The sequence below is a fragment of the Prionailurus viverrinus genome, chromosome A1 (assembly GCF_022837055.1).
Source record: "Prionailurus viverrinus isolate Anna chromosome A1, UM_Priviv_1.0, whole genome shotgun sequence".
In the NCBI taxonomy this organism is placed as follows: domain Eukaryota; kingdom Metazoa; phylum Chordata; class Mammalia; order Carnivora; family Felidae; genus Prionailurus; species Prionailurus viverrinus.
In genome coordinates this window covers 133,092,604-133,109,279 of record NC_062561.1, presented here as the reverse complement: position 1 = coordinate 133,109,279, position 16,676 = coordinate 133,092,604, and the positions used below count along the sequence as shown (strand labels likewise).

The 16,676-nt window shown below is 34.2% G+C and overlaps 1 protein-coding gene across 1 annotated transcript in view; it reads left to right on the top strand.

The window, feature by feature from the left end:
* ADAMTS6 (ADAM metallopeptidase with thrombospondin type 1 motif 6) overlaps positions 1 to 16,676 on the top strand; it is a 296,499-nt gene that overhangs the window by 163,145 nt on the left and 116,678 nt on the right. The window contains exon 10 of the mRNA XM_047867513.1: positions 7,132 to 7,273. Coding sequence (XP_047723469.1) covers positions 7,132 to 7,273 — 142 coding nt within the window. The remainder of the gene's footprint in view (positions 1 to 7,131; positions 7,274 to 16,676) is intronic.

Genomic DNA, 16,676 nt, shown 5'->3' with positions numbered 1-16,676 from the left:
TTTTTTTTTCAAGTACTATTTTCTTTCTCCCCTATCCTGTTTATTTTGCACAGTTTATTTGCTAGGACCATCTCTGTATACCTAATATAAGCACCAGTTTTGATCTCTTGCCAGACCCTGCATAGTCAAAACTGTAAAAAACAATCCCCAAAAGGGAATCCCTAAATTACTAATAAAATACTGTTAAGAAATCACCAATGGTTTGGTGAGAGATGTAAAATTATTACTAGGTACAGGAAAGTGTTCCATTGAATTAATTAAAAGAATTAATCCAAAAAGCATTATTTAAGCCTTATTGCCTCTTTGCATTTTGTATGTAAGCATGATTAGTGTTGACAGGGTTCTAAAGGGCTTATTTATCCTGTATTTTATGAAAATATTTCTGTTGTGCATCCTCATGGGAATGCTCACAAAGTTAAAGCCATCAGTAAAAGATATTAAAGACAATGTGTAGAGACTTGGGGAAAGTTGGCTTTTTTTCCCCTCTTTAATAATAAACTAAACAACTCTGATTATAATCTGACCAAGCAATAAAGGTTTTTTAAACACAGGGCCCTTTAAAAAGGTCAGTTCACTGGAGCACAAAGACATAATAGTAACTTTCTTGAATTTCTTTGTTCCTTTTTATTAATGCAGTTGGCTTAATTGCTTTAACAGCTATGTGTGATATTTTTAAAAATCCAGTGATATTTTGATCAGGGATTGAGGTTACATTTATGTTTTATAGTTGGCTCAAAAAGACTCATAACATTTTATTTTAGTTTCTCTTCTCAAGAAAAAGAAATCTTGAAAGATGAATTGTTTAGGAACTGCAGCCCAGCCAACAAAATGCATACCTTTCTTTACTTAGTGACTGTATAGGCCCAAGATGATGGTGGATTTTAACAATGAGCTTTCTATGATTTATAGACATTCACTATTCACTATGTTCAACTGAAAACAATTCCATGGCCTTTAAATGCCAATAAAGTAAATTCTCTCGTGTCTTTCTGAAACACTAGGTGCTATTGATCAATCAGGAGATGGTGTTTACCAACTCCCAATATTTTTTTTCAGATTTCTTAAACTCGGTGATTCAATAAGTGGTTCATGAATCGCCCAGAAGCCGTCCTGATTAAATAATAAAGAACCCATTTCCGTTAAAATGGACGTGTTATGCCAGCTTCTGATGTTTTCGACGACGGCTTTGCAGGTAGTGTCCTTCCTATCTGCCTGCGGGACTTATTGACTTATTTATTTAGAAAATAGAGAAAGATGAACCTGGTATCATGGCTCACACTCATTGATGACTATGGGCTAATTTACCAGGCAGTGGAAGAGAGCCAGAAGTAGTTTAGGCCAGTTTTTCATACATTTTCCACCACTTAGCGGTAGTACAGAGTAATTTCATATAGTTTTCAAAAATTCCAGAGCCTCTGTGAATCAACTATTGCTCTATTTAAATTAAAGTCTGTTAAATTGTTTGAACTGTCAGAGATCCATAGCAAAATTTCCTACAGTTCCAAATTAAATACAGACTAGCCGTTTTCACAGAAAGGATGGAAGCTGAATAAAGAAAGGCAGTATGATTGTTGAAGGTGAACTAGAAAGAAGGATCTACAAGTAAAGTGATATAAGATGAACAGGATGACCAAGACACTCACATTGTCTTGTAGCAATTACCTTTGAAGATCAGTATCAATAATCTTTAAATGGAAACCAATTTCATAGATTGGACCCTCTTTTTATATGGAGCCCAAGAAACAGAAAAACAAGTTTCTCTTCCTTTTGTTAATCAGGCACATTTTGGGGACTTCACTCTAACCCCTAAATATCTTTGATAAATCACAGTTACATATGGAGAAAAGAGGATAACTGAGTAAATCATTATCATTACAGTGTTTGTATGTTGGAAGCCTCAAATTCAGTTATATTCAAGCGTCACAGTCATATAGAGGGCAAGAGAGAAAGGTCTAACTTATTTTAGAAGGTAGTTATTATTAATTTTGTGGATATTGATAAAGCAGTTTACAATAACATAGTAGATAAGACACTTGACTTACCACAGATAATGCAATTGATTCATTTAATTTAGGTGTATGAGCACAATTTTGTGTTACAAATAGGAGTTGACATTAAATGTTAACTTTTTGTTGTTGTTGTTACAAGACTGTTAAGATATGTATAGGGTATATAGAATGATTTATTTTTTAGATTGACCCACTGTGTGGCTGAAGGTCTGTAATTTATAGTATAATTGTTTAAGTAAAAAATAAATCTAAAATTGCAATTAAGAGAATGTGCTCATGTGTTCTGGAAACAAAGCCAAGGGCGCATATTTTACATAGGGATCTGTAAATATTAACTGAAGATTCAACTCTGGCTCATGTTCCCATTTCAAGACTAATTTTTGAACTATGTAAATAAGACTTCTCTAAATTAGAAGTAGAATACATAAAATATGATTTTGCTATCATGCTGCTAGGATTTCTGGAAATGTAAATATATTTTGATTTACTAAGAATTTCATAATCTGGGAAAAAGTGTGTTCTCAAACATGCATTTTTCTACTAAGAATTTCATAATCTGGGAAAAAGCATGTTCTCAAACATATTTCTTCTGTTTTGTCTTAGATGCATAAACAAAAGTAGAGTTTATTATTATCTATAATGCTGTAGATATTAACTAAGATTAGGCTTTGTAGTGAAATAGATGCTGATAGGAAAATAATCATAGTTCTACTTTTTATGTATATTGTTTTGCTCAGGACAAGTGTTATATCTGCTTAATAATAATAAGTTGTAATAGTGTCTCATAGATGGAAAGTAACAGTGCTCATTTCATTTATCAATGAGTGAAGTTTATGTTTTCTGAGTGGATAATTTGCATATGACCAAAGCACAAACCATCTATACTTAAAAGTGCCATTCTTATTTTGATAAAAGTAGCCTAAATAACACTAGATTTAGCATAAGAATTATAGGGTTATATCAGTTAGCTAGAACCCTAGATTTAATACAATATTCATACTTTCCATTTTATTAAATGGAGATAATTACAAAATATAAGAAGATAACTCATCTAATATTTTTGAGAAAGGAAAAACGTTTGTACCAGGAGAACTGTACAAAGATGTTCTTTATCAGCAGAATTTGCAATTTTCAGAAATTAGGAATAATGCAAATGTTTGTTAATAGAAGAATGGATAATTGTTACATAATCTTAAGTGGAATATTAAAGAACAGTATTAATGAACAAGCTACAGGTATACACATCAACATGGGTATATTTCACATTCATAATGTTGAACAAAAGAATAGTCACAGGGGCGCCTGGGTGGCGCAGTCGGTTAAGCGTCCGACTTCAGCCAGGTCACGATCTCGCGGTCCGGGAGTTCGAGCCCCGCATCAGGCTCTGGGCTGATGGCTCAGAGCCTGGAGCCTGTTTCCGATTCTGTGTCTCCCTCTCTCTCTGCCCCTCCCCCGTTCATGCTCTGTCTCTCTCTGTCCCAAAAATAAATAAACGTTGAAAAAAAAAAAAAAATTTAAAAAAAGAATAGTCACAAAAGAAAACCTATAGTATGACTCCTTTTATATAGTCCAAAAATAGGCAGATTAATAATTGGGAGATGTATAATTACTAAGACAAGCATGGAAATAATGATTTTAAAAGTCAGAATATTAGTTACTTTTTGTGGAGAATACGAGGGATGTGTTTAGGGTTAAGTGTTTGGGAATTTCCTAAGGGGGGGGGACACTTCTAGGGTTAAATATACATCTCTCAGACCCATATCCTCTACCTGTTATACTTACATCCGTGATATTTCATAATGGCAATTGATGACTCAGATGCATGGAAATATCCAGAATTATTATTTTCTAAGGGTTAATTAAAATAATTGTGATCTTAACTTACTTGAAAGTAGCAGGAAAGTAGCAGACACATTTTAGTAACATTATGCAAAAAATATTTTTATCACTTCATGTCCAGTTAAGAATTAAAATAGGAAAACTATCCCCCCCTGAATACTTTAATCCAGGTTTTACTGTATATATCAGATATGGTTAGTAGGAAAATAAGTACATTTTCTACCCAAAACATAGAAAAAATTTAGATCAATCTTGGAGATACTCCTACCCTTGCTTTCCCAGAGCCAATAATAGGTAAGATCTTAGTGACTTGTACAGTTCTATAGACAAACCCATTTCAAAAGGACTTTATTGCTGCTGTATTCCTAAATACATGTCCACTTCAAAAAGATCTATACGATTTTTTAATATTTTATTTCATATGGTATTTTATTCTTCTGCAAAGAATAAGATTTGTCTATATATTTAATTAGACCATATTAATGCAAAGCTATACATACTTCTAAAGATTGGAAATAAAAATCCACTTTTTAAAAAAAAAATTTTTTTTGGGGCGCCTGGGTGGCTCAGTCGGTTAAGCGTCCGACTTCAGCTCGGGTCATGATCTCACGGCTCGTGAGTTCGAGCCCCGCATCGGGCTCTGTGCTGACAGCTCAGAGCCTGGAGCCTGTTTCAGATTCTGTGTCTCCCTCTCTCTGACCCTCCCCCGTTCATGCTCTGTCTCTCTCTCTCTCTCAAAAATAAATAAACGTTAAAAAAAAAAAAAAAAAATTTAAAAAAAAAAAAATTTTTTAACGTTTATTTATTTTTGAGACAGAGAGAGACAGAGCATGAACAGGGGAGGGTCAGAGAGAGAGGGAGACACAGAATCTGAAACAGGCTCCAGGCTCTGAGCTGTCAGCACAGAGCCCAACGCGGGGCTCGAACTCACGGACCATGAGATCATGACCTGAGCCAAAGTCAGACGCTTAACCGACCAAGCCACCCAGGCGCCCCAAAAATCCACTTTTGAGTAGAAGACTTTGTCCACAGGTCACCACAATGCATGCCTTCTGTATTGTCTGGGGGCTCTTCCATTGATTGGGTGATTTGGTATTTTTTGAACAACATGAACCATGATTAGAAGACCATTAATACCTGGGAACAAGAACTTTAAATGAAAGAATAATTTTTGCTTCCTTCTAGGTTAAGCCAAATTTCTGTTTACTTTCAGAAAATAATTTTTTTCCCAGGGTATCTATTCTTAAACTCTTTTAGGGAGGTCCATATAGTACTTCCTCTAGGTTTTTAGGTTAATTTTCTATACCTACAAGTAATTATGTATAACAATTTTTAATAGACTTTTGAGTTAATGCTACTTAGGTGAATATATCTTATACTTTCTTTGTTATGCTATCAGCAAATATTTTTACCTATGGGATTCTGTACTTAAGTACTTCAGTACTTAAAATTTTCCCATTGATTTATAGTAGCATTTAATTTCTTTTTACATATTTCAATCTTTTCATAAAGACTTGTAACTTTGTTGTAGATGGAGATGAAACTGATATTTTAGAAGAAATATTATGGAATTAAAGTACTAATTCTTTATTTCATGAATATTATGTTTTATCAAAATAGTCCATCTTCATTCAGTAGAGTTTTTACATTTGACCTCTTTTATCATTAATCTTCACATAAAATTTTGAATTTACTGATAGAATTGCATTTGTCTAAAATTTGCATATCTATGTAGATTAAAGATATTTTACATAACAAAATTAAAAAGATTGCTATTTTAAAAATTCATCTAGAAATAGTTTTCCTTAATGATCTGCATGTCAATTTCCAAAAGTAAAATAAACAGGAAGTAAAAAGCATTCTGTCATGAAAACTGGATAAGCAGGTGAAAAAAAGTTTTCTATTAAGTACCTTGAACAGTGACAAGTGAACTGATTATAATAGCCAATAATAAAACCCATCTGTATTAGTACCACGTTTAATATTCCATCTAAATATTTTTCTTCATTAAAAATTAACCAAGTGGGGCATAAGTGAAAGGAAAGGGTATAAAGAGGACAGTGTTCTGCCCCTTGGGTTTTTGAATCTATCACTAATGAATAACATGGTTCAGTTTTTAAAAGGTATTAATTTCCTGCTGCACAAATACACATTTTTTATATAGCAAATTAACCTTTACATTTTAAGAAATATGACAAAATAGTAAGTGAATATGAAGCTGATTATTATGCATGGCTCTTTGTTACTTATCTATAAATGAAAATTTGTACTGTCCTAAATAATAGTTGAGGAACTTCTACTTGTGAAATTATTTTCCTTTGGCAAAGTGGATGGAAAAGATTTGGAAAAAAAAACACAAGTGCTGGCACAATTGACAGGAATGTTGGAAAAAATTTTTAAATGTTGGCATAGGAATTCTTTAAAAATTCTAAGTTACTCACATGTGAAATGAAAGTAAAAAAGCATCTGTCCTATTTTATGCACACTGACTTAAAAAAATGAACAATTATATTTAGCAAAGTATAAAGCTCTTTAAACTAAGGTATTCTGTCTGGTTTTTGGCGATCTTTATATTATTTGTTCCACTGAATTAAAATATTATGTTTGAGTGCAAGCATACTTTGAAAAGCAGAAATTGCAGAGAGAGGAGAACATTCTCCTTTCCAACTCTGATGACCCTAGATGAAATATGAAATTTTTGAGAGACTAAACACTTCTAATATACTTGAGAGAACTTTGGATTTTGGCCTCCTCTGTCATTCTGCCCATTTATTATTGAAATATTTCAAGAACCTTTGGACATGTCTTACTACAGCATCTATTGTTCTGCCCAAGTTAGGAGTATATAGATTAGGTCTTTAAGAATTACAACCATGGTTTTGTTTTGTTTTGTTTTTTAATTTTCCACATTTTATGTTTTTAATTCTACTACCAGATGTGGTTACATTTTCATGGAAAACAAACAAGAAGCTTAGAGCAATATGAAATTCTGTTTTGATTCCTTTAGAAATTAGTTTAAATCAGTGTTTGAAGGCCAACATGACATTTTCAGATTGTTGTCTGAGATGCTTTTATTGTGTCTTGGTGCTGGAAAAAACTATTGGAACTCTTATTCACATTTCAGTAAATGTATTCTATTTTGCCATGTGACTATTTATTGGTAGAATGTATTGCTTTTCATGCATCAAGTTATTAAAGCAAAGAGTTCAACACATGGTTTCATAATTGTGATGGAAATAGTCCATAGTGTACCTAATTTCCTTTGATCCTTTATGTTGAACAGTTCAGGCCGTGGTACTTGCCTTGATAATGAGCCTCCCAAGCGTGACTTTCTTTATCCAGCTGTGGCCCCAGGTCAGGTGTATGATGCTGATGAGCAATGCCGTTTCCAATATGGAGCAACATCACGCCAATGTAAATATGGGGTAAGAAGTCTTAATCCTTATGTTTAGTCACTTATATGTGTTCTTTCATGACACAAATATTAAGTTGGAATTTTATTGAGTGTAGTATACATTTGGTAACATCTTTAATGCAAATATGGCCTTTGACTCACTGCTTTTTTTCTGATATCATTTATCTAATATCTATTTCAAAATGAGTAATCTTAAATAAGTTTCAGATGTCTTGTGAAGGATGCAGGTAGAATTTTAATAATTTCTAATGTATTTCTTTTAAAGTCCTGAGTTTATAATGCCAACTTTAGTTTGTCTTTTGAAATGTTATGGTTTCGAAAATTTCTCCCTCCCGGCCTTTTCTGGTACTCTAATAATTGTGCTTAAGGGAATTTTCATATTGGCTAAGAGCCTTTATTTTAATTTATACTTTTTAGTACTGAGTCATTTCAAGTTGCTTCATTCACTGCCCACATTCTAACACAACAACTGAGTGGGGACAAGATGGCATTAACCCAAATAGAAAAACAAGGAAAATTACTGTGGAAAAAAATGCAGGTTTCATAACTGACTCTTCATGTCTGCCTAAAAATGTGGGCAGTGGATGAAGCAACTTGAAATGACTCAGTATTAGAAAGTATAAGTTAAAATCAAATAAATAATATTATATATGTAAACAATAAAACAATTTTATAGAGAAGGAGATCAGTGACTAGTATAGAGACATGTTCATATACGTACCAGTGTAAACATACTGAATGAAAAAATAAGGTTTTTAAATGACAAGTTGTTTATAAGAAGAATTCAAGTTTAAAACATAAGTTTAAAGGGTTGGTTTCTGTTTTTATGTAAATAGTGTTTAAAATCACTTAAAAAAATAATAACCGAAAACGAATTAAGTTTTAAGGTAGTAAAGACTAAACAATATACACATTGTACTGTGCCGATTAATCCTCTTGGGTACAGTACAAAGGAAAGTAATTTTCAAAATATCCCTTGGGTGACAAACATATTATTCACGGTAGGCTTTGGCAGCACATTTTATGCACTAGATTTGAAGATTTTGTGCAACTATCTAAATATCTGAAGCCTTGAATGAAACTTTGGTCTTTCTTGTCTTTCTGTAAAGAGTCTTATTTTATTGTTTCTGTATGATTTTAGCTCCTTTTTTTTCTTGGGTTGCTTTTTCATATAGAAAAAGTTGGTCAAATTTCAGTCACCGACTTCTTATTTACTTGTAGCTTAGTAGGTTGAAATTCATGATTTAATGAGTTTACAGATTTTCTGTTCTTATCTTTGGTATCTCATATCTTTATTAGCAAGTGAAATAGTTAATCTACATTTTAATTTTTTATTGGAAATTGGGCTTTAACTGCACCTATGTATTTTCATATTAGATAATTTATATATCAGTTTTGCAGAATCTATGGATGCATCTTTTCTTTCTTTAATAATTAATTAAAATTTTCATCTGATTATCCTATCTCTCTATTACAAATATCTCAGACTAGTTGATTTGAAGTGAGATAAATAGTAATTGTAAAATTGTATGTTTTAAGTTTATGTTCCCCATATTTAGCTTTAGATTCTATTTATGTCTTATGTTTATAAAAGCGTTTTTCAAATATTTATTTTGAGAGAGAGAGAGAGAGAGAGAGAGCCCACAAACAGGGGAGGGGCAGAGACAGAGAGAGAATCCCAAGGTGGCCGCGCGCTGTCGGTGCAGAGCTCAATGCGGGACTCAACTCCATGAAATGTGAGATCATGAGTTGAGCTGAAATTAAGAGTCAGACTCTTAACTGACTGAGCCAACCAGGTGCCCCTAAAAGCTTTTGTAATAGATATAAAATAACATTAGGAAAACTTGGGGAAAGACATTAGCATCTTACAATCCTATACAATTTCACATATTTTGTCATTAATCTTTTCACTTTGATTTGCAGCAAAATGGTTTTCTTAGACTCATGTACTATATGAAAATGCTTATGCTACCTTTTAATAATGTGCTATATATTGCCAAGAAAGTTTCTTGAATCATAATAGATTCTGTACAATCACTCTCACTTCTTAAGCTTGTGCCCGAAAAATTGGGTTTACACCATTGGTAGCACCCAAACACACATTGTGTTTTATCTGGTGAATTCCTAAGGTTTTAAATGATTCTAAATACTTTTTTAGAAAACAGTAGCAGCTTTGAAAGTAGGAGTCCAGTCAGGTAAACAAGACATACTTCAGATGGTAGCTGAAGGGAAAACAAACCAGCCCTGATTTAGCTGTCAGGGGGTTATAGCATCCTGAGATGAACACTAGACAAAGTACTGGGGGCTTAGAAGAATACTACTACAGACTTCTAGTGAGGGGATACCTTGGTGTTGGACATCAGGAAATGATCCCTCTTTCAACTAGCAGGTCTCTAATGATGCCAGGGAAGATTTTAAGCAACTACAGAGTAACACATGACTGCAGCAGTGATCAGCTTTCCATCACTTATGCTTCGGTTATTATGTGACCATTGCTAGGGTTACTTGTGATTATATCTGCAGTTACAAAAAATGTTACTGAAATTCATTGTGAGCAGGTTCATTAATATACATGTTATAACTGAGAGTTTACATGAAAATTTTTATTTTTTATTCTACTTCAGGACAGCATCTTGTACCATTATCCTTGTAGATCATCTGTTTATGTTTTCTAGGTATTTATCACTTCCAGTAGAAGTAGTGAGGAGATTGTAATGACTATAAATACAAAGAACAAAACAGTATAGTGTATACAGAGTAAAATAGTTGTATAATGTAGTAATTTATAAATGTTATGTGGTTTGTGGTTTTACATACTGTCTTTTTCTGGGATACTTCAGACTACTTTGATAAAAATTGTAATTGTTTATTAATATTTTGTAGATGGTGAAACTAAAATACAGAATTTGATTTACCTACCCTAAGGTTAAAACAAAAATTTTTAAAGGTCTAGGGGTGCCTGGGTGCCTCAGTCAGTTAAGCATCCAACTCTTGATTTCAGTTCAGGTCATGATTTCACAATTCGTGTTTAGTCCCAGCATCCAGCCCCATGCTGACAGGGCAAAGCCTGCTTGAGAATCTGTCTCTCCCTCCCTCTCTGCCCTTCCTCTGCTCAGGTGCATGCTCTTGAAAGAAATAAAGGAAGGAAGGAAGGAAGGAAGGACAGAAGAAAGGGAGGGAGGAAAAGAAAGAAGGAAAGAAAGAGAAAGAGAAAAAGAAAGAAAGAAAAAGAAAGTTCCATTTTCTGTTAGATGTAGTAAATATGTTAGTAAAGATAGCAAATATATTTTATTTCAGGAGACACTGTTTATCAGTTTTCATCAAATGGTGTCTCTTTCTAAATATCTTCTTAAAACAAAACAAAACAAAACAAAACAAAACTCTCCATTTTATCCCAGTCTTTTTCGGGAGAGGGGTGATCTGGAAATCTGCCCCTAAACATATTTTCGGGTTTATAAATTCTCAGGTATTTGAAACTGTAGGTATGGATATGAGTTTTATTTTCTTTTACTTTATGTAAAAAGTTAGGATCTCTTCAAGGCAAGAGACAAGTACAGATGAGCAGCATATAAAACAAGATGCTACTAGAACACCTAAAAAAAATCTGCTAGCTGTATTAGTAAGTTTCTGAGGGTGACTGTGATGTGTTCTGGATGAAAATTCATCACAAATAAAACAGTATCAGTGTGTCCAAAAAATGTGTTTTTTTCTTTTTTTGCCTGTTTGGAGGAAAATTGCTGCCTGTAAAGCTCTGTAGAATCTATTGTCTCATTCCTCTTCCACTTTCCATTTGTCTCCTTTTTTCCTAGTGGAAAAGAATTATTAAAAGTAGATTAACAAAAACATTTTACATTAATAATAACAAGTTTAAACTTTGGAAGGAACTCACTAATGAGCCTATGTATTGTAGAGGATGTAGGTGATCTTTTGACTGCTTTCTAAAAAGCACAGATTAATTCAAGACTTAGTCTCAGACATAACTCTACATTTCTTTATTTTGTTACTACAAATCATATCCTAAATATTTTTTGCATATATACTTAATGGTTCTGTGTAGTTCAACAATATCCAGTACATAATTTACTGGTAACTATCAGTTGGTGATTGCAGTAATCACATGACACTTTTTAACAGAAATAGAAAAACAACCCTAAAATTCACAGGGAACCATTAAAGACCCTGAGCGGCCAAAGTAAATTTGAACAAGAAGACCAAAGCTGGTGGCATTATACTTCCTGATTTCAAAATATATTACATAGCTACAATAATCAAAATAGTATGGTACTAGTGTAAATACAAACAGACCAATGGAAGAGAAGAGAGACCAGAAATAAAGCCATGTACAGCCTATATGATCAATGGCTCTTTGACTAGGGTGCCAACAGTACACAATGGTTATAGTCTCTTCTGTAAACGGTATTGGAAAATTGGACAGCCACAGGTAGAAGAATGAATCTGATCCTTATACCATACACAAAAATTAACTCAAAATTGATTAGAGACTTAAATAAGAGACCCAAAACTATACAGCTCCTGAAAACAAACATAAGGGGAAAACTTCTTGATTTTGGCAATGGTTTCTGAGATGTGACACCAAAAGCATAGGCAACAAAAGCAAAAATAGACAATTGGGGCTACATCAAACCAAAAAGCTTCTACACAGCATGAAGACAGTCAACAAAATGCAAATACAGCTTATGGAAAGGAAGAAGATATTTGCAAATCATATATCTGATAAATGATTAATGTCCAAAATTTATAATAGCAATACCAAAAGAAAAAAAAACAAAAAAAGAGAACAAAAACCAGTAACCCAATTAAAAAATAGTTGAAGAACTGAATAGACATTTCTTAAAAGAAAACATACAAATGACCTGTAGGTATGTTAAAAGGTGCTGATCATCACTAATCATCAGGGAAATGCAAATCATAACCATGATGAGGTATTACTTTACACCTGTAAAGATGGTTATAATAAAAATAAGTAAATAAAAGCAAATACATAATAAAATAAGTGTTGACAAGAATGTGAAGAAAAGAGATCCCTTGTGCACTTGTGGTGGGAATGTAAACTAGTACAGCCACTATGGAAAATAGTGTGGAAGTTTCTCAAAAAACAGAAAATAGAACTACTATATGATCCAGCAGTCCCACTTCTGAGTGTATATCCAAAAGAATTAAAATCAGCATCTCGAAGAAATACGTGTACGCTCATATTCATTGCAACATTATTCACAGTAGCTGAGACAGGGAAGCAACCTAAATGTCTACTGACAAAGAAATGGGTAAAGAATATCTGGTATGTGCATACAATGGCATATTATCTGGGCCTGCAGAGATGGAGATCCCAACATTTGTGACAATGTGGATGAACCTGGAGGACATGCTAAGTGAAGTAAGGTAGACAAGGAAGTACAAATACTATATGATACCACTTATGTGCAGAATCTGAAATAGTCAAACTTATAGAAACAGAGTAGAATGGTGGTGGCCAAGAGACTAGGGAAAATTGAAAATGAGTAGGTACTTGTGGAAGGATACAAAGTTCAGTTATGTAAAATGAACAAGTCCTACAGGTCTACTGTACTGCATAGTACCTATAGTAAACAATACTGAATCGTGTACTTAAAATTTGCTAAGAGGGTAAAACTTATGTTAAGAACTTAAGTTCTGGGGCGCCTGGGTGGCTCAGTTGGTTAAGCATCTAACTTGATTTCAGCTCAGGTCACGATCTCACGGTTCATGGGTTTGAGCCCTGCATCGGGCTCTTTGCTGACAGCTTGGAGCCTGGAGCTTGCTTCAGATTCTGTGTCTGCCTCTCTCTCTGCCCCTCCCCTGTTCGATCTCTGTCTCTGTTTCTGTCTCTCAAAAATGAATAAAAGTTAAAAAAAATTTTTTTTTAAAGAACTTATGGGGGCGCCTGGATGGCTCAGCCGGTTAAGCGGCCGACTTCGGCTCAGGTCATGATCTCACAGTCCGTAAGTTCAAGCCCTGCGTGGGGCTCTGTGCTGACCGCTCAGAGCCTGGAGCCTGTTTCAGATTCTGTGTCTCCCTCTCTCTGCCCCTCCCCTGTTCATGCTCTGTCTCTCTCTGTCTCAAAAATAAATAAATGTTTTTTTAAAAAAAAAAGAACTTATGTTCTTAGGGCACACACAAAATGAGGAAGCTTTTGGAGGTGATGGGTATATTTAGAGCATAGTTTGTGGTGATGGTTTCATGGATGTATACTTAATCTCCAAATTCATCAAATTGTATACATTAACTGTGTAGAGCTTCTTTGTGTGTCAGTCATACATTAATAAAGTGGTTTTAGAAAGAGAGAGAGAGAGGAGTAATTGCTCATGAACAGGTAGATTTAAGGACCAGGATAATACCAGAGATTTTTTTTTCTTTTTCTTTAGTTTTTTTTTTTTTTTTTTTTTTTTTTTGAGAGATGGAGAGGGAGAGACAGAGAGAGGGAAGGAGACAGAAAATTCCAAACAGGATTCACGCTGCCAGCACCAACCCCAACATGGGGCTCCAACCCACGACCTGAGCCGAAACCAAGAGTCAGATGCTTAACTGAGTGAACCACCCAGTGCCCCAACACCAGATAAATTTTATAGATACCATAGCTTTGTTTAATTTATGGAAATTTTTTTATTATCTATGAAGTTTGTCACTGTTCATATAGACTTACAATTTAGCACATAAATGCGTAATAATGTGTTGTACATTATTACTTACATTAGTGTAGAACTGAACGATGTTTTTATCAATGGACCATGTATTCTGAACCATAAAATGGAAACACATGATCTGATACATGGTTTCACAATGCAACAGAATATTTTAAATAAAATTCTTCTCACCATTCACTATTACCTATGACCTCAAATTGATTTTTGTTAGATTTTACTCAGATACTGTTTCCAGTGACCAGCAGCCAATTTGTTCTTGTAAACTTCAGATGGAGAAATGTATGACAAGCATGCAAAGTGTTTTTTTTTTTAATTTATCTGGCACATGGCAGACATTCAATAAACATTTCCCTTTCTTCTATGAATATCTATGTCATCCATGATATCAGTCCTGTATAGTTGATATGCTGGTCAAAGTGCTGTAGGAGAATCTAAGCCATTTGTATTTGGGGAGCATATGAAGATATTCCAAGGGTCACATTTTGACACATTAACATCCTTCAGTCTCAGCTCAAATACATTTTCTCTTCAGACAGGCCTTCTGTCCAGTCTACCTATAGAAAAAGTCTTCTCCCAGTTTTTCTCTTTCACATTATACTTTTTATTTCCTTCATAGCATTTATTTCAAGCCATAATCATCCTGCTTATTTGATTACTCATTAACTATTTAATTGTGATCTTCTAGGTAAGGCTTTCCCTAACTACTTCCTCTAATACTGCAGGTGCACATATGCATATCACATACACATGTGCATGTGTGCACACACACACACACACACACACACACACTCCCTGTCATTTTCCTCTATTTTCCTCAAGATTTATGACTTTTGCTAATTCATTTTTATTGCCTGCTTTAACCCCTAGAATAGATTTTACCTGGAGGTAGGGATTTTAATCTATTTCATTCCCTGTTCTTTAACCAGCACTTAGAACAGAGCCTGACACATGGTAGGTGCTCAACAAATATTTGTTGGAAGAATGAGTTGACAATTATAATAGAACATTAAGTTCCACAAGAATAAGAATTCCACCTACCTTGTTCATGGCTGTTTATATAGTGAGTGGAGCAATGCCTGCTTTATAATAGGAACTCAAAAAATATTTGTTGGATAAATGAATGAGAAGAATTATTTGCTGAAGAGTTAGTGGGGAGAGGAACTTTGTGACTACTTTGTGTATTTGAAGAGCTGACAGAAGACTAGTGTTGCTGAAGCTCTCAAAGCAAGCCCTCATAAATGAGATAGGCAAAGAAAATAGGAGCCAAATCTGTTTGCACCTTATAGGCTGTGTTAAGAATTCTAGGTTTTTATCTTAAGAGCACTGGGTAACTATTGAAGGTGTTTTAATGAATGAGACCAAGAGGGATATCAATGTGCAGAAAATCACAGAATTTCTAAGACACGTTGTGTTTTAGGAAACAAATGTAATTCTGTAATCTGGGGAAACCATGTTGGAAAATGGAAGACTTTTACAAAGTGGTCCATATGCTCCTCCCTCCCCTTTTCTCTTCCCTCCAAAGCACATTCTACACAGAATACTAAAGCCGCTCTGTCATTGTTGTTACTCCCTGTAGCAATACCCTTGCTTTTGTAGGTAAATGTAAATTTATTCTTTTTATACTGTAGGGTACTGCACTATAACTCAGATGAAATGAGTGAAAATGTTTACGTATAGAAATTCCATAATTTTGGCTTAAAGATTGAAGAATTTTGATTCTCATGATGGAAACAGAACATACAAAAAGAAAGTATGATGTAACTTTGGAAATTTTAAGCCTTCTCATTGATTTTGAATCTTTCCAGGGAAAATGTGTTTGTGTCACACTCTGTATTTTACTTACAGGTCATCAATTAAGTGATTAATGATAAAATAATCTATAAATGGTTAAATACACCATATTTGTTCCACCCGTTTTAGCGATGACAGATTTTTAGTATCTAATATTAGAAATGGAAGGTCACAAGGAATATATATGGTTATATATAAAATTGAAGTTATTGATTTGTAAGAAGAAAGTACGGTTGATATTCAGTCAACCCCAATGAATTGTGCACATTTTCACACCTAAGAAAAACCTAACTAGTAGGCCAGTTTGTTATCAAAAGCTATTTGGCAGGGTGCCTGGGTGGCTCAGCTGGTTAAGCATCCAACTTGGTTTCCCCTGGGGTCATGATCTCATTGTTCTTGGTTTGGGGCCCTGCGTCGTGCACTGCGCTGACATTGTGGAGCCTGCTTGGCTTTCTCTCTCTCTCCCTGTTTGTCTGCCCCTCCCTGCTCATGCTTTCTGTCTCTCTCAAAATAAATAAATAAACTTGAATAAAAATAAAATATTTTTTAAAAGTTGTTTGGCAAGCATAGAATTAAAATAGAGGATGGTATAAAGTATTTATATTAAAAAAAATTTTTTTAATGTTGTATTTATTTTTGAGAGAGTGAGAGTGCGAGCAGGGGAGCAAGAGGGGGACAGAGGATCCAAAGCAGGCTCTGCACTGACAGCAGTGATCCTGATTCAGGCTCACGAACTGTGAGATCATGAACAGAGCTAAAGTCTGACACTCAACTGACTGAGCCACCGAGATACCCCTAAATTATTTTTATTAACGTGTTAATTAATAACCATAAGAATACCATCAAGCTATATCTGCCTGAAGTATAGCTATTTGCAGACAGGGTGGCCTGCTAAATATAAGATAGTTGAGTTGTATAATCAGGGTATCCTCCCCCTGGAGG